Here is a 27,125-nt window from a genome sequence, read left to right as displayed (position 1 = left end):
TCTGTATCTAATAGCTTCCACGACAGTCATCAACAACAATCCAGGAATATTGCCTCTTACACTTCCCTCGTCATCTACAACATGAGTTTCTTGAAGAGCAAGGACATCGACCTCATGTTTTTAAAGTATTTCACTGAGGGATTCAGATTTATAATTTCAGAAGCCTTCTACGTTGAAATGAACTATATTATAAATATATATAATATTTCTAAAGTCAATCTACCACTTAAAAGGACCGTTTGCTTTGGTTGTGGTCATAGATTCAGCTGGGAGATCTACAGCGTTGACAGTCCAGATACCATTTGGTGAAATATTAGCCGATGACACGACATCAACGTTGCCCTGGGTATGTCCGAAAACTGAACTCATAATGTTATAATTATTGGATCGTTATCTGGGTTTTAGTCTAATAGTCTTCGAAGACGCTCTTTCGTGTCCCCAAAAACAATCCCAATACAGTAAAATAGTTGGAGAAGAGGAGTTTAAAGAGAGTTCAATTATAATACTGTCAATGCCGTGTAAGCGTTAAAAAACAGACGTTTGGAAAATGGGCTGTTTTGCGTACTTTGGCTATCTTGACCCAGAATAAACTTTAAAAAGTCATCATTACACGTAATTTATCAAGTTATGACCGGTGATACCGGTTAGCCTAAAGAACGATGAAGTTCTGCGAGCTGACACTTTTGGCGGGAAAACAATACCATGTCTACTGCTAAACGGAACGATGGAATATGGAAATAAACTTCATGGAGGTACTAGCAAAGCAAGCAGTTTTAGTGAAGCACTTTAACTTCACAATCACAATTCCTAACCTTAGTTCGATTATCATTAAGTTAACATCAGTTTGGAAATGAGTATGTTTTAATGTGCCAAATTCTAAATTTTTCGTTTGGTTTAACTGTTCACCAGTTATTCACGAATACCCCATTTAGTTCAATTGATAGTTTATGGTATAACTAAATATAGAAAACCCACGTTTGAGATTAATACAGGTTTGTTTACAATATTTATTTTTTGTGGATGAAGTGTTTGTAAGCCAAACATCAGTTTTGATTTCTTGAAAAGCTAAGCCAGATCCAAAATTTTTATGGCGATTTCGGCATAATACTCCAGTTTATGCCCCTAAACTCGGTTACTTATTACTCGGTTGTAATGTACCTATCTCAATGATACAGCTAATTACAAACATTTTTCATAGATACCTATTAACCTATAACCAAAAGTCCAAAAATAGTTTCCTACCCAATGAACAATTATTTTTATATTTTGCAGGTTTTCTTCTGTACTCTTAATAAATAAACGAACATTTTGTTATTGTATTTCATGAAGGTTTTTTGAAAATCATTACATAGAACTATGTAATAGCCTATGTCATACAGCCTAGGTAATTAGTTAATTTTTCAGTCTAATCTAACTGCAGTACAGTCAAAATTGAATCATGGTACCAAATTATCGGGTAGGGTACGATAAGCGGACCCGGTTTTTTATATCGAAGAATGTAATCATTGATACCTAATATTCGCAACTCAAATCCTAGACTAAATTGATAGTCTGTTATATAGATTGCGATATAACAGTATCGTACTCAATAACAATCATATGTTTTAAATTAAAATATGAATTTAATATTTACAGTGATCAAACAAATTACTATAGGCCCTAACCAAAATTAGGAAAACTGAAGACAACCATATTTGCTCCTCTCAAAGTTACAGTTGTTTCTTTCCCATAAATGTCACATAATGGTCTCAAACGAAAAACATGTCTCATCATCTTTCAAAGCAATGCTGTTTAGTTTTTTTTTAATTGACTTTCAATTTTAATAATCAAATGTTACTTATATAAAATGAAAATATTACCCTACGTGTATTACTTGAAAGTGTATACTGCTGTTGGTATAGATTATTTAAGTTAATTGTTTCAAAATAATTCATCAGTATCGATTGATTATATCGATGGTTATGATTAAGTAATATCGTTTGCCAATTTTGATATAAAAAACCGGGTCCGCTTATCATACCCTACCCAAATTATCAATTAGATATACCTAAACTATTGAATACAAAAAGATTCTAATCATATTTATTTATAATTAAGGCTGCAGTTTAATAAGTGGCCATCACTACATTCAAATTATCAATATTCATGATGATCTAAACTACCGAATTACACTATAAGTATTTCAAATTACAGTGTAGTGTAACTTTAAAAAAAATCTTATTTAATGGTGAATTAAAAATCATTTGGGCTGTCTTTATTTATAAAATGTTAAAAACAAAACAGTGTAACATTTAGTTACTTTGTACTGTTTTGAAGGATAAACATGTCTGACAGCTTGTTATACAAAAATAAAACATCAACATCGCCATTGTACTTATGGTCATTACTCCAAGATTATACCTGTTTGAATTTGTTTGGAACAATGTTGTTATTTTTACACTAAAACAAGCTGACAGTAATAAATTGTAAATAACCATAATTCAAATGGGTATAAGTGGGTTAATGGCAAGAAGAACCAATTAAAACTTTAATGTTATTAATGTATCCTGCTTATCCTCATGAACAAACATACATATGTGTTTAAGGGGTGGGAATCACGGGTAGAGTATGATAAGCGGACTCTGGTTTTTTATATGGAAATGATCAACTATATTTTATTATTATAGTCATTGATTTAATCAACCAATTTTAATTAATTTGAATAATAACTAAATCATCTGTAGTAACTGTACATATTTTAATTTGTTCTATAAGTAACTTCCTTTAAATAAAAATGGTTACACCTACACTCGTTATTCGGTTGTTTTTATCAAATGGTTCGATATTTTTATTCGAAGGAATAATTCAATATTTCAATTCATTTAACTTAGCATATGATTTTTAACGTAAATAATAAACAGCAAGAAGTATCTAATATTTTGAGACTTTACCCCTTTACAATTCACTTTATTTATGTTCTTATAATACGTTCTAAGTGTTTGACCAATTTGAACGACTAATTATTGAACAAAAATTGAGCTTGAAGTGAGAAAATCATTTTTGTAATTTTGCAAATGTCCCATTTTCTTTAAAATAACTAAAAAACTATTAAAGATATGCAAAATTTTGTAGACTGCAAAATTTTTAGGTTTTTTTTCTATACATTTTTGCGTTATATATTTTTTTAGGGTAGAAATTGAATAGGACATGGCCTTTAAAAGTTTGTGTGCGTTAGTGCAAAGTACTTTTTTTGAGCCATTTAGCATGAACCTTTTTAAAAATAAGATTATTATTGCAACCCAATAATGATTATAATTAATGTTTGGACATGTAGTTTGATGTAGGGTTGATGTCAAGCTGGGGTTTTATAAGACCAAGGTTGCTCAAAAAATATGTTAATGTATTAACCCATGTCCATCAATAAATTGTATTAATTTAAAATCCTCATAAACTTAAGTTACACCTTATAATCTTGATAGAATTAATTTGAATAATTCTTCACTGTTCAGTTACAGAGTTTTAAAATGTCCAAAAGATCTTCAAGATTGATCACCAGAGCAGAAAATGAAACAATAAATACAGTTGTTGTGAAAGCCATAAATGACGAAGATGTTGTAAAAGTAATTGTAGGAACCAATTTAACTTCAGGTAAGTTGTTAGCAACGCTTAAGTAACGTTATACGTTGTTTGAACTTAGTATTTGCTATATTACAGTAAAGTAATTGTACCTATTGTTGTATTTAACTATTGTTGTATTGTATTTAACTGGTGTACAATTTTTCATACTCATACTTTTTTACAAACATTAAAACTAATATTTATATAGCCTTACCAGGGACCATTGAATTTTTAAATCTAATGGTCCAAAAATGGTAGGCCAACATAAATTATAGGCTCTTTTGACCCTCTATCAAACCCACAAAACCAATTCTAAAAAATAATAACGAGTCTTTAACAAATCTTTCGTTTACCTAAACTCTTACTAGACCCTAAAGTTTTAAAATAAGGTAGTTTATTGTGTGTTGAAATTTATATTTTTAAATTTAATCTTACACTAATTATGTTTGTAAAAAACTCAATTAGATCCTTAAATGTTTCCTATAATGGACCCTTAAATTTGTGATTCCTCAAAAGACCTCTATTTTGTAATATATAATTTGATAAGACAACCCATTTGACATGCTTAATGCCAAAATATGTAGTGATGTATTATACCGAAGACTGAAACTTTTGTAGTTTTAAAATTCAAGAGAACTGAAAAGTGGTGTGAACAAAAGTCCTTATATGATAAAACAGACTATTAGTGATAAAGGAAAAGTGTGTAACATCGCGACAGGTTACAAAAGTGGCACACATTGTATTTGACTGCATTAACCAAATATGGGATAGGGGATAGTGCTACATTATGGTGAAAGTCTGTGTCAGTAGCACTAAACACTTTTAACTATTTCAATTTCATGTGTATGAATTGAACGCTTAAATATGGTACTATTGTGGTAATTCTTTGAGTTTTGTCATAATAGTGTACTTTAATGTTTTGGTTAAGTTTTATAATAGTATTTACTGAGAACAATAATTTATAAGGAGTGAAGTGCCAACTATCCTACAAACAATTAACCTTTTAAGCATAGTTTTATCTTTTTCTTCTTGTGTATGTTCATTAATAATTAAAAAAAAATTGTTTCCAGTACCTGTTTTATCCACACAAAAGTTGACTACAAAAAGAGGGAGACCGAGAAAGAAACTGACAGAAGATGAAGTGAAGAGTGAAGGAGTAGAAGAAGATTCGGATAACGAATCAAAGAGCAGTGAAACTTGTGAAAAACCCTCAGGTAAGATATTTGTTCAAACTTAACTGACTTTAGTTAATTTTTATAGTAAATATACACGTGAATTTTTTTTATAAAAGGATTCGTGATATGCAATTTTATTACTGGCTTTAGTAATCAAAAACCAAATGGTAAGAACTCAATTATTTTTTTAGTATTATCTGCTAAGATTGATAATTACAAGAAATTCTCAGCTTTTTTTTCTCTCTTAGGACAAGAAGCTTATAAATTGCACTTAGTCCTATAAGGACCTTTGCACTGTTTCCGGAGAGATAGGATATTCAGGATGGATAAGGTTAGGGGTAGGGACCGCCTCCTATCGAAATCCATGAGGAAGAATTAGGGCACTAATCTCAAAGTCATGTTCCCCTGGAAGAAGGGGAGGCCAGCTCTGAACCAGCCCCTCCAAAGCAGACAGGGAGTTGGTACATCCTTGTTGAGGTTAGCAAGAACCTCTGATACTTAGGGAACGAATCCCACCAACTCCAACCGTCATCTCCTGCGTAGTCTAGACCTGTCGAATTACCCTTGCACCCCAGAATCTCAACATTTGCGGTTAGTGATGTGCCGTTCCTGGAATTCCATAATAGTCCAGTCATTTAAGGTTTTATCTGTGGAAAAATTCCTAGTGAGCTGAATTTTGGTATACACCTTCATTATGGCATTTTAATGAAGATGGGAAAAATCGACATTGATATCGTGCCAGCTGAAAAAGTTATAAGGGTCAAAAGGTCACGAAAATCAGTTTTTCATTAATATCTCGCGACCTATGGCTTGTAGTTCAATAAAGGTCATTATAAAAAACTATTCCTCATACGATTATCTTCAAAAAATGTCTCTTGCATTTTTCTGTAAAGTCAACCGTTTTTGGCTAGAGCGCTTAGAAAGCGACTACATTATGATGATGCACTCGTTTCCTCACCACTTTTGAGGTAGAATGTAAGGAGCATTTTTTTTAAACATGGTTTCCCCCGTAGGCATAATTTATGATCTGTAATAAAGTTTTTTTTTTTATTTTATGCTCAATAGTTATTTATTTGTACATTTAAAAATAGGGGAAAAATTTGTTGTATATAATTTTCTTTTATATTCATCCATCGTCGATATTCTCAATTTTAACTTCATCAAAAGTTGCTGACAAAACATCTAGTATTCTTTTTGAGGCATATCTTCTATGAAGGAATACGGGAAGGCTAAGTAGCAGCTGTGATGAAAATGATAGTGGACGCATTACACTCATTATAGCATGGGCTATGACTTTAGACTTAGCTTCAACTTTTTTTGTTAGGAATTTTTGATTCTTTACAGTTAATTTATGTAAGAAATGTGATAAAGTTTGTGAAACTTTTCTTCGTACCACAAATTAGTCAAAATATTAGCTGCAGTATCTCGAAAGCAAATTATAGTCAAAGATTTGTTTTACATGATAATTACAATATTACTCCCATATCAAGCAATAAGTTTTTTTATAATAATTGTCTTGTCATCTGGAACGTAACCTTGAATTACATCTTTCAACTCAGCCAATATGAATTGACAATTGCCATGGTTTTCAATTACATTGAAAGCATTGTCCATATCAATTTTGATATTCTCATCCAATGGACGGCCTACATCACCCTTTCTACTAAGTAACAAAAAATTGGAGAAACACTTATCATGGTACTTAGCTTCGACAGAGACAAGTTTTAAGAAAACTGAAATACATTGATAAAAAGCATTAGAGTTGACGCCTTATATGTGTTCAGTATATAATACCCTATGTGAGTGCATTCTACTCGCTTTCTCAGCACTCTAGTCCGAAAACGGTTGACTTTACAGAAAAATGCAAGAGACATTGTTTGTAGAGACATAATTGTATGAGAAATAATTTTTATAGTGACCTTTATTGACCTCCGAGCCATGATTTTTGGGGCCTTTTGACCCTTTAACTTTTTTTAGCCGGCATGATATAAATGTCGATTTTTAACATCTTCATTAAAACACCATAATGAAGGTGTATAGGCCTACCAAAATTCAGCTCACTAGGAATTTTTCTGCAGATTGAGGTTTAAAAAACCTAAAATAACTGGACTATAAGGTTGCCCAAATTTAAGTGACACATCGGTTTTTGCTGTGCCCAGTGTTAGGTTCAACTGGAAGGTATAAACCAGCCAGAAGTGATCCCTGCTAGTGAAAGTTCTCAGCTTAGTAAATATTATGTATAACAAAACTAATACTTACGGATACAGCTCATGGGAATTTGGCTCCATGGCTGAGACGGGCCATTTGTCTTACGGATAACACCACACTTATACCGGAAGTGGATGTTTAACTTGGCTACATATAAAAAAAATCAGAGGTGTTCGGTTGTGATTGTTTTGTCGTAATATACTAAATTCCAGTGCAAAATACAAAAAATTGAATTTGTAGATATTTTACAATAAATACTTACTTGTTTAGCTTAGTTGTGTATATGCTATAATATATATTTTTCTCATAAACTTTGTTAAATAGAACAATATTTTAAATGATTGAAAATCATGGTGAATTTCCAACTTACAGGCCTTTGTGATGATGATGATTTGGATGGAGGGGAGATGTGCTCGTTCCGAACGCCCAAGAAGAGGCAGGGTATGCTCTACAAGGCTGAGGAATCGGCAAGCAAAATCAGGACTGGCACAGGAACGCCGAAAACTAAACCTAGTACACCTTCACACAAGACCCCCATAAAAGCATTGACTCCAAGTTTACGGATGACACCACGACGTAATACATCCTTCCGCAACCAAACTCCTTCCACCAAATATACACCAAAGAAGAGCACTGGGACTCCGAGAAGAACCCAAGGAAAGGTTGACATTGTCGTTCCAAAGACACCATACCAGCTGCGAGTTAGGCAAAAAAAAAGGTATATACCGTACTACTGAATATTTAGAACAGTATAATTTGCATTATTGTTTGCAACGCAATTTGTGGCCATTCAAATTGTTTGGTTTTAAAAAAAGAACTTAAGGAAATATTTGTAAGAAATGGTATATAACCATATAATAGAGGTAAAGATATTTATCCATTTTATTCATTATTATAATATTATAGTTGTTTGATGTCATAACATACATAAAATATTTCACCAAGTTATTAGACCTTATATAGTTTAGTGTAATTAAGAACATTGAAATTTTGTATATCAGAAAAAGACTAACTCTATCTTATTTTTTATTAATTCAGCAAAATTTAGTTTGCATATTATTGTAAATACCTTATTGAGTCAATAAAAATATGATGAAATAATTACAAATAGTCCTTCTGGCTCGGTTAAAAGTATTTATTTATTCTTATGGGATGTACATATATTCAATATTTCAAAAACTGAGATACGAACAAAATATTTGTAAGAAACCGTATAGGAAATGATACAAGTATTCCATAACAGTTTTTATTTTATCTCTTACATTTATAAATAACAGAGTTATGAATTTTTATAAAGTTTGGATGACTGCTGTAATGAAATGAAGTAGTGTACCAAGCTGGCCAATGAACTTAGTTGAAATATTTAAAAATAAATTTTTGTATCAAGGTTCAACTTGTTTGGGCTTTTTTGGGACAGTTATTGTTTCCAAAATTTGAATTATATAGCATAGATAGATTTATAAAATTTATAATCGGAGATGAATTTGGACTTGTAGGTCATGTTCGGTGAAGTTATGGAGAAATATTCGGTAAGAACTACCATGAAAACAGTTGCAGTAGGCTGGTATACAAAATTTGCATAAAATAATTTATTAATTATCAGTGCTACATGTTCATATAATAGTAAAATCCTCTAAGAGATCAAGATGTTCTGTCAAGAACAGCATACACAATTGTGATAATTCAGGTTTTATTAGACAAAGAATAACTTTGGAATGTCAGCCTCAAAAATAGTGTTTTAAAAAGTACTTCCAAACCAACGCAAAAAAGTTAAAAATTTAAATACTCTAAGTAATGAAAATTAAGAAAACATGTATACAATAGGCTAGCAAAACATATCACTTGAAAATCTAAATACGTCCGTACCTAATTTGTAAAGAAATGTAATGACTACATGAAACTACTACTTGAACTCTTATAGCAAAGGAGCACTATTGTAAATTGTGAAACATGAAATAGAAGATGTAGCGTTTTTTGTTATAAATTTAATTTTCATTCAGATAAGCACAATCTTGTCAGATGTCAAAACCGAATCTCAAATGCACCGAATCTTAAATAAAAATTCAAATTCGAGAATCTATCAATGGGATTCAACAAACGAATCTGCGGAGATCAACTGCATCATCGGTTATAATAAATCTGCGGCCACGCTTAAATAAATACTCTGTAGGGCACACAGCTGATTAATTTTTTAGGTACCCCCAAGGGGTACACGGAGGAACATTGAAAAAACATGTTAAAATATTTTTTTGTGAAAAAATTGTGAAGCCTACATAATTTTTTTGTTATACTTAGGCGTTTAACATAAAAAATATTATAGTTTTTGCAACTATTACTAAAAAGTTCAACAGGTATAAATTAATCAAATTTGCCATCGTCGTTGAAAGAATATATAAGTTATAAGGCTAACAATTGTGGACGTTTAAAATTTCTTAATGATTTATGTGAAAGGAGTATAATTAATTTATGCTGTATTGATATGTACCAAACTTGTACTCATGAATTAGTAAAATAATTCTAGGGTGAGTTCTTTTTAAGTTTTTTTTTCTTCCCGTAAACAAAAGATGAAATTATTTTAAAGAGATCTCATGAAAGGTATATATTTTGTAACAATGTATATATTAAACTAGTAGTATTGAATCACTGAGAACCAATAATTAGCTTAGTTAGCTTAAACATGTTTTGCTAATAAATGTTTATTAACAGCTATTCAGGCGTATACAAGACAGATGGAGGACTTTGATGATGGAGACAGTGATTTCCAAGGCAGCGATTGCAGCTCCAGTGAGTCAGAAGATTCTGAGCAAGAATCAAATAAAGAAGAAGAGTCAGACAAAGAAGAAGAAGAATCAGACAGTGACTCAGGAAAGGGTAGTGAGGATGCAATACCCTCCTGCCGCAGATCCCTCCGCTTTCAACCTCCACCTGCCACTCCTTCATGTAAAAAGAGAGGGAAAGAGTTTAACTATGTGAGTTTTTGTACTTAATTTATGTTTTGGTACTTTTGTATAATCCGGAAACCATTCTGTCCCTATCTACTATTTGTTATTATGCGATATGGGCAGGTGTAACTTAGGTTATCATAAATATTTTACTGGCACTACCAAAGTTAACCTTCATGAGTGCTCACATAATCTGAGCTTGAATTTAAGTACTATCTCGAGGGATGTTTTTCTTTTTTCACTAGAAGTGCGGGATGCCACCGATGCCCACACTAATGTCTCAACTGGGACAGAGTGGGCTCTGGATAATACCAAAGTACCTATAATTTTTATATTGTTAGAAAGTGAATGAAAAATATAACATTCATAGTAATACTGGTATTCTTGTATCACAGACACTTGTAATGATTGATGTGTTTGATTTTCCGTTTTAAGCTTTTATCTGAGACAGCTTAGGAATACTCTGTGGAAAATAGAATTATTAAAAATAATTTTTATGTGGATAATAGACAGAACAAGTGAGAGCAACCCAGTGTATTACTCAACATAGTAAATTTATTTTGTTAAATGTGAATTTTATTTTTTCAGTAGTTCTACCATAAAAATGGATGTAGCTCACACTCTTCGTGGACATTACAAATCTGTTTAGTATTACTTTATTCATACAGACAGAAACAGGAATCCCCCAAAACATTGGCAGTCTTCCTGTGATTAAGATGACGAATTTATATATTCTATAGTGAATTTGAACATTCCAGTTGAAGTTGTTGTTAAGTTTTCATGTGAACAGACAAATGGAAGTATTGACAAAAATCAAGTACCTCATGAGTTTGGTGCAGTCATAAAATTGTTACTCAAAATTCAGAAACTAAAAATTGGATCTCACAAACTAAGTTTACTCATCGTTCAGTGCAAATCCTGAAATTGAGTTGTAGCATATTGAATCGTTCAATAAATTTTGAACTAAATAAATTAAGAATATAATAAAATCAATATAATATTTTTTGGTTGATATTGTAAATTATCAATATTAAATAAAAATAGTCTAAATATTTGCGCCATTACAAGAAAATACAAGTATAAGAAAAATATTTAATGAAAATAAATAAGTTCAATGCATTCATAATATTTCATTTAAAACCAGTCTACATTCTAAATTGGATATGAAATATATTGTATTATTTTTACATGTTTTGACATATGGTTTTAAGTGTGTAAAGCTTTAAGTAAACCATAAACTGTGGACAGATTTATCATTTTGTATTTCTAAGTCTTTGATACTCTTCCATTGTAACCCTTTTCCCCAAAATTGTTTTGAGGAGAACTGATTCTATTCTGTATCAACCTCCTCTTTTGATTTTGTGAATAGCTTTGTTGTGCTTCTCATATTACAATACATAATAGGTACTAAGATATAATTTTAAATCGTTATAAGTATCCTAATAAACATCGTACAGATAAAACTTCATCTGTTGCGCAGGTGTTCACTGCCGATGAATACTTCCGGTCACAGTCCGACAAGTGCATAACGTCTGACCACAACCTGAGTCGTCTCAAGAGTTCCCACACACACCTCCCCGCCCTCAGTCTCCCTACACTCTGCCCCTCTCACCAGCGTGCGCTGGCCTCGCGGAGAGCAGGCGACATGCACATGTTCCAACGTTGGATGTTTGCGCTCAGGTAGGCTAAGTGGTCATTCTGTGCGTGTCAGTGTTTCGAGATAGCAATAATAGTGATATTATTTTTGCTGTTTAAGAATTGTTTTCTACATTTTTGAAGTTCAGTTAGTGGTTTATTTTGTAAAATTATATGTATCTTAAGAGTATGTATTTTATATTAAACTAGTAAAGCATAAAATACTTGCTGCGTTAAACTCGGATTAGTGCTCATTTATTGTAAAAATATTAACCCTCCGCACACCGCTGATAAATCCATTGATTTCCCTATAACACCGAAACATCTATAAAATATATTTTTCTTTCAGTTCAAAGCTAATTTTTATTATAAATATACTATAAGAGGTAAATTAAAATTAGCATATTTATTGATACAAATCTAAAAATAACAATTTACTATAATGTAAATTTGATCTAAGTTCAAATTCTGGTAAAAAATAATAAAACTGATAAATGATATAAACTACTAGTTATTAGAACATTTCCTTATCTAAGGGTTCACAGATAAGATCTATAATCTTATGATATCATCTGGGCAGATAGGATATATTTGGTGATGGCTCTGTAGGACACACAAAACAGAAGAGCAGGCATCTGTGCTAGACAGAGGGAACCCCCTCTCCCTGCCTTATTTGTCATCTGTAAACTATATTAGTACTATATTTTCTCGACACTTGTTTGTTTTCCCAGAGTATATGTTACTGGCTGAGTGCTAACAAAGCTTGTCACTTGAGCCACTGAAAAATTTCATTTCTGCCTATCTGTCCGCATGATATCCGGAAAATGAACTGACGAATATACATTGGTCTTATGGATAATCATGATGGCAATGAGAAAAAATCCGAATTAATAAATCTATAAATAAACTCAGTACACTCATAAGAGATTTAGCATATTGTGACATTTTTGTTCATAGAGTAAAAAGAAAAAATTTTAGGTACTTTGGGATTATACCGACCACACCCAGACATGAATCGTTATTCGACATTTTGCTTTTACTGATTACTAGATTAGCGTAGAACAATATTTCGTCAATATAAAACAGGAATTGTCTTATCGCAAACCGCTCCCCATCCTCAGACAGAGGTCAAAGTCGAGCGGTCTAGTAGATAACGTGATTGCAGAGTCTCGCCGCCCGTTCAGCTGGTGCGTCGCTTTGTTGTACTTCCGTGTTTTACCTCTACATTTCTCCAAACACAAAAATTCAACAACAACCAACATTACCAAACTAAAACTAAACTCTTTATTGAAAAAACACTCAAAACTTGTTTTTATTCTTGATCACATTCCGCAACCCAAAATGCGAGTGCCTCCGGCCATCAGCGCGGGCTTCGACAGCACCTTCGGTGCTGCCCCGCGCTGATGTCGACGAAAGAAAAACATCCCTCGAGATAGTACCTATCAGTAAAATATCAAATCCTAGAGGGGCTGATCAGAAAATAATATAAATTGAATTGTAATGGAAAGGCAATTATGTACAGTGCAAATCATGTGATGCCGCGCGGCCTGCCGTAATCGGGATTCTCGAGAAAGATAAGATAACAGCGACAACAATACCGATCACAATACCTGGAAATGCTTGTAAGTTTGTAATTAAAGAGTTGTTTTTTCGTTCTATCATGTTTATTTCTATAAATTTATATTTTTGTGTTCTTCATACTGGTGTGGTCGGTATAATCCCAAAGTACCAAATTTTATAGTGGAAAGCCAATGTTAAAGAAGTCCGGTATGTGTCAGTATTTAATATCAGCGCACTTTAATATTGTAGTGTCCTCTTTAGCTTGCTGGAACTTGTGTATTGTTTATTTAAACCTAACTTAACCCTTTTAGTGCTACAGCGTCTACGTCGTAGACACTGCGTTTATTTCTAAAAGTGCTAGTCTATTTATATATATATATATATATATGTTGGTTCAGTATATGCAATTTACTGGCTGCAAACGATGACAGTTCATCCAAAAGCCATAGAGTAATGATATTTGTATATTTGATTGCCGACGACCAGCTGTTTATACGTCTTTAATGTGAAATAAAAAGGTCAGTTCGGATGTCTACGTTGTGAGCGAACTGACTCTGTGCTTTGTTTACTCTGTTTTATCTTATTTTATTCCATTAAATTGTGTTATAATGTGAAATACTACTTCATTAGTATTCAAAATCATTGCATTACTTCGTTTTTCATTTGTGTTTTCCGTGTGTATTATATTTTACTAAGTTACAAACTATGTCTAATAAGAACACCAAATTACTTCACCTTTTTTTATAGTGTTATTACTGAATAAAACAATTATTTAGGTAAAAAAAGTGTTAACTGTGCTTGAGTTTCTTTTTTTATAAATAGTAATAATGTTAGTAAAGTATTTATGGACTTTGTTTAGATTTAGTTTCTTTTTCCCATGGTAGCATCAGAAAATTAATATAAAATTGTTTACATTCTACAATTGTATGCCAAAGTAAAAACAACAAAAATTAAAATTTTTATATAACAATCAAAATATGTACAAATGTATTTTTTTGTATATATTTCTGTTTATTGGTTATTTATCTTCAATACAATAAAAAAGTAACAAGATATGACCTTAAATATGGAAATAGTAAGGAATTCACTAAAACTCTGCATTTATGCACTAAAATGTTTAGCACTCTTGGGTATGGCAATGTGCCAGACTCCTTAGCACTAAAAGGGTTAATGAACAAAATGTTAATGTGTCATGAAGAGATATTCCGTGTAAAATTTCATCCAGAGACTCTAGATTTTTGCATGAAGCAGATCATATTAAACAGCCACATTTGAATAAGTAAACCTTCATATTCTCATTGCTCCATGACTGATATATATATATATATATATATATATATATATATATATATATATATATATATATATATATATATATATATATATATATATATATATGCACTGTATGATCATATGATACACACAAGTGGTTTAGTAAACATTTAAATAAAATTCTCAAGAAGTGAATTTTTTTTCTTTTTCATTCATCAACTATTATGATGGGTCTTATATCATTGCAGTGTTTTCTTTGAGGTAAATGATATGTTTTTAAATTAGAGTCCCTGATCAATTTGTAATGTCTCTATTCATGTTTTATTCTATTGGTGAATATAGTTCAATACAATTTTCATCTGTTCTAGCCAAGGATTCAGTATTCTCGCTTATGGACTCGGCTCCAAGTACAAAATACTACAAAAGTTTCACAAAGAAATGCTGTCTAATAGCCATGTTGTTGTCGTGAATGGCTTCTTCCCGAGTATCAACATAAAAAGAGGTGAGCAATAATTATATTTAAGGATTAGATTTCATAAATGTAGTCTGCTAGGTAATTTCAGAAGTATCCATTTCCTTGTAGTGTGTAATAATGATTTAAATGCAATTAAAAGTTATCGTCTGGCAAATTTAGTCTTCTTGCAAATATGCAAAACACATTTCTTGCCCTTATTAAAAAAAACAAACAATTTACCACAAAATATAATAAGTAACTCACATTATATATATTGTAATTTATTTACTCCCACATGTTCCATGCTCATACACACCCACTGTGGCCCCTCCCGAAAATCTGCAGCATCCTCCTTGACCTTTAAAACTTAAAAAAACAATACATCTATCCAAATTTATAACTTATTATTACTAGTAAATTATTACACATTTTCTAATATAATTGTTATTTCTACGAGGGCTAATCGAAGATTCCATCGCCAGGCAACTTCACAAATGATGGCACTGATTTAACCAGCGTCCAAATTCTTTATCAGAACTAAGCTTAAGAAGTAAATATCTAAAATTGTAAAGTATCTATTGTAAAATACATTTAACCCTTTGAACGCCGATATAAATTTAGTAATTTTTTAGATTACGCTCATTTAATGTGGAAAATAAAAATGAAAATTCCTTAAAGCTAATTTTTTTATTCATTCCTAATGACTAATAGTCACACACAAAAAAATAAATTTTTACAATAATGTAATACTTGCATTAAAACAATCACATTTTTTCATAATAATGGAATATTTCAATCAAAATCAAATTTAGGTTACAGAGTAATCAAATGCATGTGATGAAAAATATGAAAAACTATGTACAAGGATAAGAAAACAAATAAAGTGTAATATGCTGATCTTGATTAGTTTTATAAGTTCTGATAATAATAGATTTAGGCAGTTGTACGGTAAACTTCAAAACAAAAATCAGGATGAAGCCATGGGGTCTCGGGACATGACTTGCAGCCATAATTGCACAACAGAAAACAAACAATAAAAACTTTATTATAACACCTAAAACATGGTAACAATAACTTTTTACAACTGTTTGTATAAAGAATGACAACGCAAGAACACTTCCCAAAGGCACAATGCGTGCTCCACTGACAGTCGGTAATGGCGGATAGTATCGTCATCGGCGTACAGACGGGAGTGGGAGAACAGCTGCCAGCAACAAAACAATTTACTGTTTACCTACTGCGGCCAGCTGACAGCTGCAACTGGATTATTTGGTCAAGCCAGTACATTACTTTGTATTGTGGCTTATGTATTGAACTTATAAACTTAAAATATGTTTTGTCGTGTAATGTAGTTCCTTTTATTTTCTCAGACCATGATGCAATTTTAATTAATCTGACAAATAAAATTTATGACAAATATCAGGACACTGTAGCTGTTAAATTTGACTCCAACTATAAAACAGTCTCTTTTCCAAAAACTGCAATCAATGAATTAGCCATTAGATTGGCTTCATATGATTGGCTGAGCCTGATCACTCATTGTATTTCAGGTAAATACAATGCAGAGTTAGTATTTGAAGTAATATTTTCTATTTTAGTTAATAATATCAAATTTCTTCAAAAAATTAAAATGGTTAAGTTTAGAAAAAATTATGCACAGATAAAAAATAAGTGGTTCAACAATGAATTATCTTCCATGAGGGATAGACTTTTCTTTTTAAAATCACTGAATGGAGATACTACCAGCAATGAGCTTCAGCAACATATTAAGACCTTACAAAGAGAATATAGACAAGCAATAGTAGATGCCAAAATGTTGTACAATTCTGAACTTATAGAGTCCAGTAATAATAAGTGTAAGGCAGCATGGAGAATAATAAATAATAACATAGAAAATGGTAGTAAAGTAACAAGTGGTATACCTCCTGATGACTTTAATGATTTCTTTATAAATTCCGTGAAAAATATTAAACAAAAAATAAATATGTCAAAACATGCTCCGAGTACTCAAGATCTTGTTCGGAAACATTTAATTCCATCTTTCTCATTTACTTGGAAACATATATCTCCCAATGACATAATAAATGCTGCCAAGCGTCTGAGTAACTCCAATAGCTGTGATATATATGATATGTCAAATTTTCTTATAAAACAGGTGATAACAACTTTAGCCGAACCTTTTTCATACTGTTTGAACCTCTGCCTACTTGAGGGAGTTTTCCCCAAATAAACTTAAAATAGCTCGTATTTGTCCTATTTATAAGAAGGGGCCCAAGAACGAGCCAAATAGTTACCGCCCAGTATCTGTTATACCAATACTATCAAAATTATTTGAAATTTTGGTATACGATCAAATTAGCATTTTTTTGGAAAGTAATGGCTTCTTGAGTATGTCACAATTTGGCTTTAGGTCAGGAAAAAGCACCTTTGATGCAATAGACAGCCTTGTTAAATTTGTGCTAAATGCTTTTGAAAACAAAGACTTTGCTCAGGCCACTCTCTGTGACTTGAGCAGGGCGTTTGATTGTGTAAATCACGGTGACATCCTTATGAAATTGAAATATTATGGTTTAAGTGAGAATGTTGTTAGTTTTTTTGAATCATACTTAAGTAATCGTAGACAGAAAGTATTTGCCGAGGGAAGGTGGTCAGGAGAGCTCTTGGTTGAGTATGGAGTTCCTCAGGGCTCTGTTCTCGGACCACTTTTGTTTTTGGTAGCTATCAATGACTTACCTTTCTCAGTCAATTCTAAAACTATATTATATGCAGACGACACAACCATTTTAAGTAGTAGTAATGATCTGAATGAATTGAAACAAATTTCAATGGAATCCATTCAACAAGCATCATTGTGGTTTAACTCCAATGGATTTTTGTTGAATGAAAACAAGACACAGCATATAGTTTTTAGCCTCAGACAAGTAAATTACAATATTTATTCTGATATTGAATTGTTGGATAATGTGAAGTTGTTGGGTGTTTGTGTGGATGATCATTTAACATGGGGATCCCACATTGATCACCTATCAGCTAAGCTCTCCAGGATTGTTTACCTCTTAAGACGTCTCACGTGTTGTGTGCACACTGATTACCTCAGAACGGCATATTTTGCTTTCTTTCAATCAGTGCTCAGATATGGCCTTATTCTATGGGGAAACTGCAGTAGGATATCAGAAATTTTTACTATACAAAAAAAAGCCATTAGAATTATTGCACGTTGTCAACCATTAGCTCACTGTAAACCAATTTTTATTGCAAATAAAATTCAAACAATATTTAACTTATATATATTTGATATTGTGCTCTACATACTCAAACATCCTGAACCTCTGAAGACATATTACAGTGACAGACATATGTATAACACCAGAAATAAAGAAAGTGTATCCATAGAATTTTATAGACTAAACAAAACTATTAATAGTCACACAGTTGTTGCTTTGAAAGTATACAACTGTTTAAGACCACTTATCTTGAAATATAGTTTTAATGAATTTAAACAAAAATTGTATTCCTGGCTTTTAGTCAATCCATTTTATTCATTGAAAGAATTTTTTGACTGTAGAACTGTTAGTTTCTAGACATAACTTATTTAGTTTTAATGATTAGATTTTAAATGTTAATGTCATGGTTTTTTATTTATACAAACTATATTAAAAAATTTATCAATGTTATATAATTCTGTTGTTGTAATTTCTGAGGCTGTGTTTTACTTGTTGTTGTTATTTGTTGTTTGTTTATTTGTTACATACCTGTTTTAATTTGTTATTTATTTATTTATATTTTAAAATAATTTAAATTGTGGCGTGACTGTTTTGGCAACTTCATATTTTGGGTACTGAATTTTCCTTGTCTGGACTTATGCTAATTTTTATATTTTATACATGACTTGTGTCGATGCTCGTGTAAGCTCTATGACAATAAACGAATTCTTATTCTTCTTATTCTTAAAAAACAGTAATAAAATGTATTTTTATCGATCGGCGGATTATTTCGTCTTTGGCGTTATAAGACCAAACAACATCGCGGATTATTCCGTCTACGGCGTGCTAAGGGTTAATTAGATTAGGACAAAACTTTTTTGTCCACATTTAAGAATGTCCTACATATTTGGCAATGTTTAAAGTGCAAAACAATATTTAAGTAATCATTCGTGTTTACCTTTTATAAGATTAATATTTATGCTGGTAATTGTTAACCTTCGTTAAAAATTTCGGGCGCAATACTGACTTAGTGATGTTTTTCTCTTAATCTGTACTCAAAAACAAAAAGACTGATATGAACAAAAAACCCCTTGTATATAAGGAAGGAGTATGCCACACCATGTGTTGCAAGTTTAACCCTTCCCACGCCGTAGACAGATATATTACAATGGTAATACTTTGACCAAAACTCCAAATACAGTTAAATCAGATATAATAGATTATGTCTCTTGGAGAGTTTTTTAGTTCACAAAAGACCTTTGAAATGCCCCGTACATGCTCTGTGCTTATCGCTCTTGCCAAGGAAGTATTTATAAACGACCTTCACTCAGCGGCAGGAGTAGGTGAGCATCCTTTGTGTAACTCCAACCGCCTGCTCGTCAGTTCTGCATCTCCTACAGAGCTGTAACTAAACATATCCGTGGCGTGTATTACTGCTCTCTTGTGTATCACGAGTGCGCGTCTACTATGTTTCTCATTATTATTCTTCATCGTGTGGTAGTGTTGTGATTAGTTTGAAATATTTATCTTGTTTTATAATGAAATGTAATTTATCTTTTCAATTTAATTACATTTTACAATGAAATTGAAATTTATTTTAAAATAAGCAGTTTTGTAAATAGTTCTTTTGTTATTTTTATCAATAAATACGCTAATTTGAATTAAAATGCCCTGTTTCATAATTTTTGGCTTTTACCTTTTATAATTTAGTTATAATAAAAACTAGCTGTTTCCCGCGGCTTCGCACGCGTCTCTTAAGCTTTGCCCGTATATTTCTTTGCCTTCAAATAGTGTTTGGATATTTTAATATACGTAACTACTGTGTTGTAATTGCAGTTTATAATGTGCAGGCGCTTTGATAACTTTTATATCTTGCAGTACAGCCTGGTGGTTAGTTACATCAATGGGCATTGCGTATAAACGTTCTACATAGAAAAATACAAATTTTCATAGTGATCGGTCCAATAGTTTCTGAGTCTATAAAGGACAAACACACAAACATTCATTTTTATATATTATGATTGCAGAAACAGTTTAAACAAAATTTGTCGTTTCTCTTAAGCTTACTCTATGCTTTAAAACTATAAGTGTAAAGAAATTTATATATAAATATATTTTTTGTCGCATTATATATGTTTACAAAGAACAGCTGATTAAAAATTTGAAAAGACTCTTTCACTTAATAACATATGTTTGCTGCAATGCATTTCTTACGGGTATTTCTGTAACCAGTGGGGCGGAATCCTGAATCGGGAAAGGGATAAAAAGTATCCTATAACCTTCTACAGATCAAGACGAACAAATTTAAAAAAAAATTAGGCGAATCCGTCCAGCCGTTTGTGAGTGATGCTGTTACACACGAACAGTTTTCATTTTTATATATATAGATTAGCTTTGAACTTAAAGAAACAAAATTTTTTACTTGTCTTTGCGTTATAGGAAAGTTTTATTAGTAGCATGCGAAGGGTTAAAAATTAATTTTATTGTATTTTTAAAAGTAAATTTTTTTACCACTGACGCCATGGATAATCTGAAAAGTGGATAACTGCATACAGATAGTTGATAGTTTACTGTATGTTGAATATATGTTTATGTATATTGTATGAATAAAATACTGGAAACGTTCTGTACGTTTACATTAAATCTGAGATGCTTTTAAGATGTGAGAAAGCTTGAAAAGTAAAGGTTAAAATTGTCAAAGGTTCAGTACATGAGATAGTACCAAACTACATTTCAACTGTAGATGACTTATTTATGTGATTGTATAGAAATTGATAATTCAACGACCTTGTGTGAATAAGTAGACTATCAAATCCATTGTACATTATTCATCCCATACAGATGACTTACATTTCCTCTAAATAAATTAGCACCACTAGGAAGAAAAATATAATTTTCAGTTTTTTTTGTTTGTTTGTGGAAAGTACTGTTTTATAATCTCGAAATTAAAAACAATACATTCTTAATTGCTCGAACCTATTTTTCAGCTGTCTCAAGTCAACTTGTTTTGATTAGACTTTAAGTAATTGAACCAAAAACATTTTTTAAATGTAGACGATTATAATCTTGTTCGTCCAACAGATAGTGGATATGATAGCTCGAGACTTGCTCGGGTTGACGTATGTGCTGCCATCCGCACATGCCACAGTCGACTGGATAGAGAGCCGACGGTGGACGCCTCGTGTGTTCCTGCTTGTACACAACCTGGATGCAGAAATGTTGCGCTGCGACAAGACTCAACGTGTTCTGTCTCGCCTTGCCAGCCTGCAGAGGGTGCATCTCGTTGCTTCCGTTGATCACATAAACTGTCCGCTCTGTTAGTACTCCAATTTTATCTTCTTATTAATAGTAGAATAAGGAAGCAAACAAATTTCAGGTATTAACTTTTAAAGAAGGAATCCCTAGTCAATTCTCAAATAAATCCAGCTTTTGGGATCCACACAGAAAATCATAATTTTTATTTAAAATCTGTGACGACACAAATATTAATTACGAGGTAAGTTTGCACATTATTAGAATTACATGTAATACTCAACTAAAATTGTTTCTAATTAATTTTTTTATTACAAAACTTCTATTTCGAGCTATAAACAAATTATTTAAATTAAATATTTGCAGATGCTATAAAAATATGTTATGGATATTATCTTAAACGGTTCATGTATTTTTACTGGATTCCACATAATTCTCCCATGAAGTGTCATACAATTGTTTCTCCTATTATGCGCGTAAAAATAGTGTAAGAAGAACCCTTAAGTGTAAAAAATATTTTTTAATGCTAAAAAACATTTTTTAATAGTACTGATGGTGATATTAAGCATTGTGATCCAGAGTTTGTGGGAGTGATTGGGTCAGTGAAAGTCCATAATACTGTTTTTAAAGTTTATTATTGACAATGGATGATTTGATAGGATGACAGGTTTTCGGACTTTTCCTATCATTAATGTTACAAAAACGGAACACTTTTCGAGGATTAGAATCTAACCTCTTCATCAGGTGTCAAAAAAATCTTAAGGTTAAGTGACACAAACTAAGAAAATCTAGTAATTATATATTATATGAATATGATACTTCAATCTTTGAATTGCAGTGTACTGTTTTTCTAACATTAACGATGGAAAGTGGCTGAAAATCTGTTATCCTACCAATCCATAATATTTTAGTGGGTTCCATATAATACCGAAGTACCGATTTTTCTTTTTCACTGGGATTTATTTTTTGGAGTGCGCTCATTGTAATACTGTTACACCTGTCTAGTGTGGGACCAGGGCAAGTTGAGTGGCTACAACTTCATGTGGGAGGATGTGACGACGCTGCTGCTGCCGTATGTGGAGGAGACCAGCTACGAGACGTCTCTGATGGCGCAGAACAGTGGCACCTTGGCGCTCTCGTCGCTGCTCAGTGTGTACCGCTCACTACCCCACAACTCGCGCGGCGTATTCCGCATCATCCTGGAGAAACACCTGGACGCCAACAGCCAGAAATACACAGGTACCATTGAGTTTAGACAGAGTATACTGCCACTATATGCTTCATGTGTTAAGTGTTTTTAGATTCAGCTACACAGGAGTCATTAATGAATCGATTGTCAATTAAACTACTCTTTTTTGAAAGCGTAGTTGTGCACTCAGCTTGGCTAGTGCAAATTTTTTCTTTAGTCCTAAAAGGACCTTTGTACTGCTTCCGGAGTGGCAGGATATTCTGGATGTGTAAGGTTGTGGGTAGGAACCGCCTCCTGTCGAGATCCATGAGGAAGAAGTTTGGGCATTATCTCAGTCATGTCTCCGTGGAAGAAGGGAAAGCCAGCTATGTACCAGCCTCTCCAGTTTAAGCAGGCAGGGGTGGCACAACCTTATGTTGAGGCTAGCAACAGTCCTTAACACTTAGGGAGTCCCACCAACTCCAAAGTCATAAATACAGCTTATTACAGCCACGTCAAAATCTTAAAACTAACAATAATGAAGCCTATACAGCACAACAGTGATTGGTAGCAGAATACAAAAATGCAATAATCATTTTGAAAAATTCATTTAAGCTATAAATTGGATTCTCTAACAGCCAGGAGTAGAACTTGTGTTTCAATCTGTTAAAGGGATATGAAATCATTTGTCTTTCAACAAAATTATAAACCTTCAAAGATACCACAACATGGCTGTTAAGACTTTACTTAACCAACATTGTCCAATTTCAGTAATTTTTTAACACACGTGTTATGGTTACAAATTTTATGTTTAAATTTAAGTAAATTTCGATTTTTATGTATATAGGCAGCTAAATCATTGATATATAAATTTACAACAGTATGGAGTCGGAAGTTTATGAAGTGTGGTTTACAATGCTCTCTAGGCTCACAGTTTTTAACAGCTCTAATAGCCTTCTGCAGTAATAATATTTCTTCAATCCTAGAGCAGTTACTTTAATGTCAAATTTTTGTCTATATTAATAACCAAGAACTTTAATATGTTTGAGAAACCATCATCCAATGAATCCGAATTGTGTCTAAGAAAAATAGCATTCGTTTACTTTTGTCCTTACTAAGCAACAACCCATTTGCATGAAACCAATTTGAAGCATTTTTTATTGTATCATTTGCTAACAATTCAATATCATTAAAATTTTTACTGATGTAAAGAAGGTTGTGTAATTTACTTATAAAATGGTTTTCGAATTGAGAAAGCCAGATAAGTTATATAGATTAAGAAAATTGAGGGACCCAATACGGAGCCTTTTGGCAATCCACGGTAGTTTCCTCCGACCATTGACATTTCCCAATTGTTGACGATGAATGAGATATGATTTAAAGAAATTAAGATTCAACCCAAAATATCCATAACATTTTAATTTAGTGATAAGAATTTTACCATTGACACAATCAAAGGCATTGCTCAATTCACAGAATGTAGCCAAGTACAGAGTTGAACTATTCACCACAGTTCAGTTCAATAAATTTATATAATTTTGATTCAAATCCAAAACACAAGTTGATATAGATCTTCAAATTAGTTTGTTTATAAAAGCTTCTATTTTGATGATGAATATTGGTTTTTTTCTCCCAAATTTATAAGTTCTTCACCACAGATTTTTGTCTTATTTATATATACTAATTTAATGGGGATTTAAAAATAAGAACTGTGTTGAAAAAGTCTATGTGTTTAATTGTAGTTTATTTCTATTTTTGCAATCTTTAAATTAAAATATATACATGATATTTTTGGGTAAGTTTTATTTTTAAATATTACTATTCCATGTAATTTACACAAAATAGTGGTATACAATGTATGGTATATTGTGTACCAAATTTATTATTTTTTAATTTTTATAAATACCTTGCAAATATGCTCATTAGGGCTTAGTAGTGAAGGTTTAATGCAGTAAACTCTGACCAAAAAAGTCACTTTACTCCTTTCCACGAGTTTAATTAACAAAATTTTTAACAGTTGGGTTTACTGTGGTAGGAATGGCATTCAGTGAGCTGTACGGCCGGTGTCGGGAAGAGATGTTGGTGACGAGTGATCTTGCGCTGCGTACAATGCTCACAGAGTTCCTCGACCATCAGATGGTCAAGTGGCGTAGAGACGAGCACCTGTACATCCCGACAGACCTCAGCGTACTGCGGCAGTTCCACTCTCAGATACAGAACAGCTAGCCACAGCATTATGGCATGCTCTGGTATTATCAGAAAGCAGTCAATTTTCTGTAGATAACGATCTCAGTTTGCTGGTTTTATTTATTTACATGTACAGTAATACTTTGCCAGTTTCTGCTGTTTTAAGTGTATCCTTTAATTTATTTATAGCTTAGTACTAATGTAACAAATTGAGATGATGTGTTGGTTGTGATGTGTATGCAAATATTGGACAAAAAGACGAGTAGTTATATTGTATTCAGGTGAGTTTTAGAGATACAGAAGTAATTTTAGTGAATTATCTGTGTACAGAAATTATTTTACGAATGAAACAAATAGATTAAGATACAAATTAAGTAACTTCTTCATTGACAGTTGGAGGCTTTTGATACATTTTTCAACAAAAATAGGATAAAAGCGATTAAAAATATCTTTTATTAAAAAATTTTATTCTTTAAATTTATGATGTCTTATGCAACCATTTCTTGTTATAATAAAACAAAATTCTATGTGTGCTTTCTGTCAGTTTATTCACCCCCAGTTTTCCAGGATAATTGATGATATGGATTACCCAAAATCATTGTTCGTTCATTGTCAGTACAAATGTTATACCTGTCACATTGACATGTCACCTGTTAGTGAAAATGTTTGCAATTTTAAATTTTCTGAGTGGAAAGTGCTCTTGTTTTGATAATAATAATGATAATAAATCATTTATCTCTCAAAAATACAAACTGAATATTATAACAAAATGTTATTCCAACTGCTTAAAAGTACCCAGCAGGAATCACTTCTGGCTGGTTTATACCTACCAGTTGAACTCACCACTGGGCACAGCAAAAACCGATGTGCCACTTCAATCTGGGCAACCTTGTCCAGTAGCGGCACATCACTAACCGGAAATGTTGAGATTCTGGGGTTCATGAGCAATTCAATAGGTCTAGTCTGCTGTGGAAGATGACTGTTGGAGTTGGTGGGGTTTGTTCCCTTACCTCAGAAGCTCTTGTTAACCTCAACAAGGGTGTGCCACCCCCTGCCTACTTTGACTGGAGAGGCTGGTTCAGAGCTGGCCTCCCCTTCTTCCAGGATGACTTTGAGATGTAGTGCCCTAATTCTTCCTCATGGATCTCGATAGGAGGCGGCACCTACTCCCTAACCTACCCATCCTGAATATCCTGTCACTCCGGAAGCAGCGCAAAGGTTCTTACAGGACTAAGTGCAATTTATAAGCTTCTTGTCCTAAGAGAGAGAGAGAGAGAAAGAAAAGAAAAAAAAAAAAAACTGCTTAAAAGAAGTAATACTATGACATATCTTAATTTATTTACAATAACTGCAAAACACAAATACAAAAAATAAAAATCGTATTCTACTTAATTTACTTCCAAGAAGTACATGTACCTTAGAGTAATACAATATAGAAAGTAGGTTAAATCCTTTTAGATTCTTTTCTTTCTTTCTTTAATACTAATAATTAGGTCAATAAATTTTAAATAATAAGGGAAATATTGATACCACGTAAGGATGTGCCTGTGTTAGGGATACTGTGTACAAAAAGAGTAAAACATTAAGAGCAGAAACAAGCAAGAATTAAATAATAGAAATTATTTATTGTAGCTTATGTAATAAATAATGTATTATTAACATTACATTTCATAAGTTGAATTTAACACAATTATTGTGCTGTATTAAATAAAGGGATTTATTTTATATATTCTGACAACATATTTTTGCATTTATGAAATTATAATAAAAGTATATATAATCTTAAAATTGAATAATATATAACTGCTTTATTTGAGGTTGTTTTCAAATATTTTAATAGAAAAAGATTTTTTCACATAAATTTGTGTTTTTAACTGCATAGGAAAAAATAAAAATTGATTTATTATTCTAAAGAAATATGTATTAAGAAAATGTTATTTCTAATGTAAAACTGGTTTAAAAAAATGTTTAGGACAGATTTGCAGCACAAAAATACTTTTAGTATACTCTTTAATTGCATGTATTTAAAATGATTTTAAAATAGTTTGCTGTTTTTTACATTATATCTAATTATATCTTGATTGTGGGCAACTTTTCAATGTTTTTTATTTACTTATTATTATTTTTTAGATTAACTAATTTTATATTTTATAGATTATCTACACTTTCCTGAAAAACATTATATAACAATGTAAATTTGGAGCAATTCTTAGGTGTGGCAGCTAAAAGAGTAGCTTTTAAATTACTGAAAACATGGTAACCATTGAATATTTAACATTTAGATAACACTGCATAGATTTAGAGTTAAATTACAACAGTATTTAAATGAAATAAATGATTGTATAGTACACCTAATGCCGCTATTATGTGAAGGCTTGATTCAATCTGAATGCTGAATTCAGCTCCAGTTCACCTTCCTCTTAGTGCAGCGTCTGAAATCTGACACTGTCACAGACTTGACTCCTGGAATCT

At 32.0% G+C, this 27,125-nt stretch overlaps 1 protein-coding gene across 1 annotated transcript; it reads left to right on the top strand.

The window, feature by feature from the left end:
* The first annotated feature begins 725 nt into the window (after window positions 1-725).
* LOC124371992 (origin recognition complex subunit 2-like) lies at window positions 726-25,184 on the top strand. Its single transcript, XM_046830361.1, has 11 exons — window positions 726-992; window positions 3,489-3,627; window positions 4,668-4,811; window positions 7,353-7,695; window positions 9,685-9,949; window positions 11,403-11,602; window positions 14,758-14,891; window positions 19,282-19,424; window positions 21,128-21,362; window positions 22,304-22,537; window positions 24,502-25,184. Exons 2-11 carry the CDS (start codon window positions 3,504-3,506, stop codon window positions 24,690-24,692), a joined length of 2,013 nt encoding a protein of 670 aa, XP_046686317.1. The 5' UTR covers window positions 726-992; window positions 3,489-3,503; the 3' UTR covers window positions 24,693-25,184.
* Window positions 25,185-27,125: the final 1,941 nt, after the last annotated feature.

This window comes from Homalodisca vitripennis, unplaced genomic scaffold (genome assembly GCF_021130785.1).
Source record: "Homalodisca vitripennis isolate AUS2020 unplaced genomic scaffold, UT_GWSS_2.1 ScUCBcl_2354;HRSCAF=7027, whole genome shotgun sequence".
Classification (NCBI taxonomy): Eukaryota; Metazoa; Arthropoda; class Insecta; order Hemiptera; family Cicadellidae; genus Homalodisca; species Homalodisca vitripennis.
The sequence above is the reverse complement of the archived record's forward strand: the minus strand, read 5'-3'. Positions and strand labels throughout refer to the sequence as shown.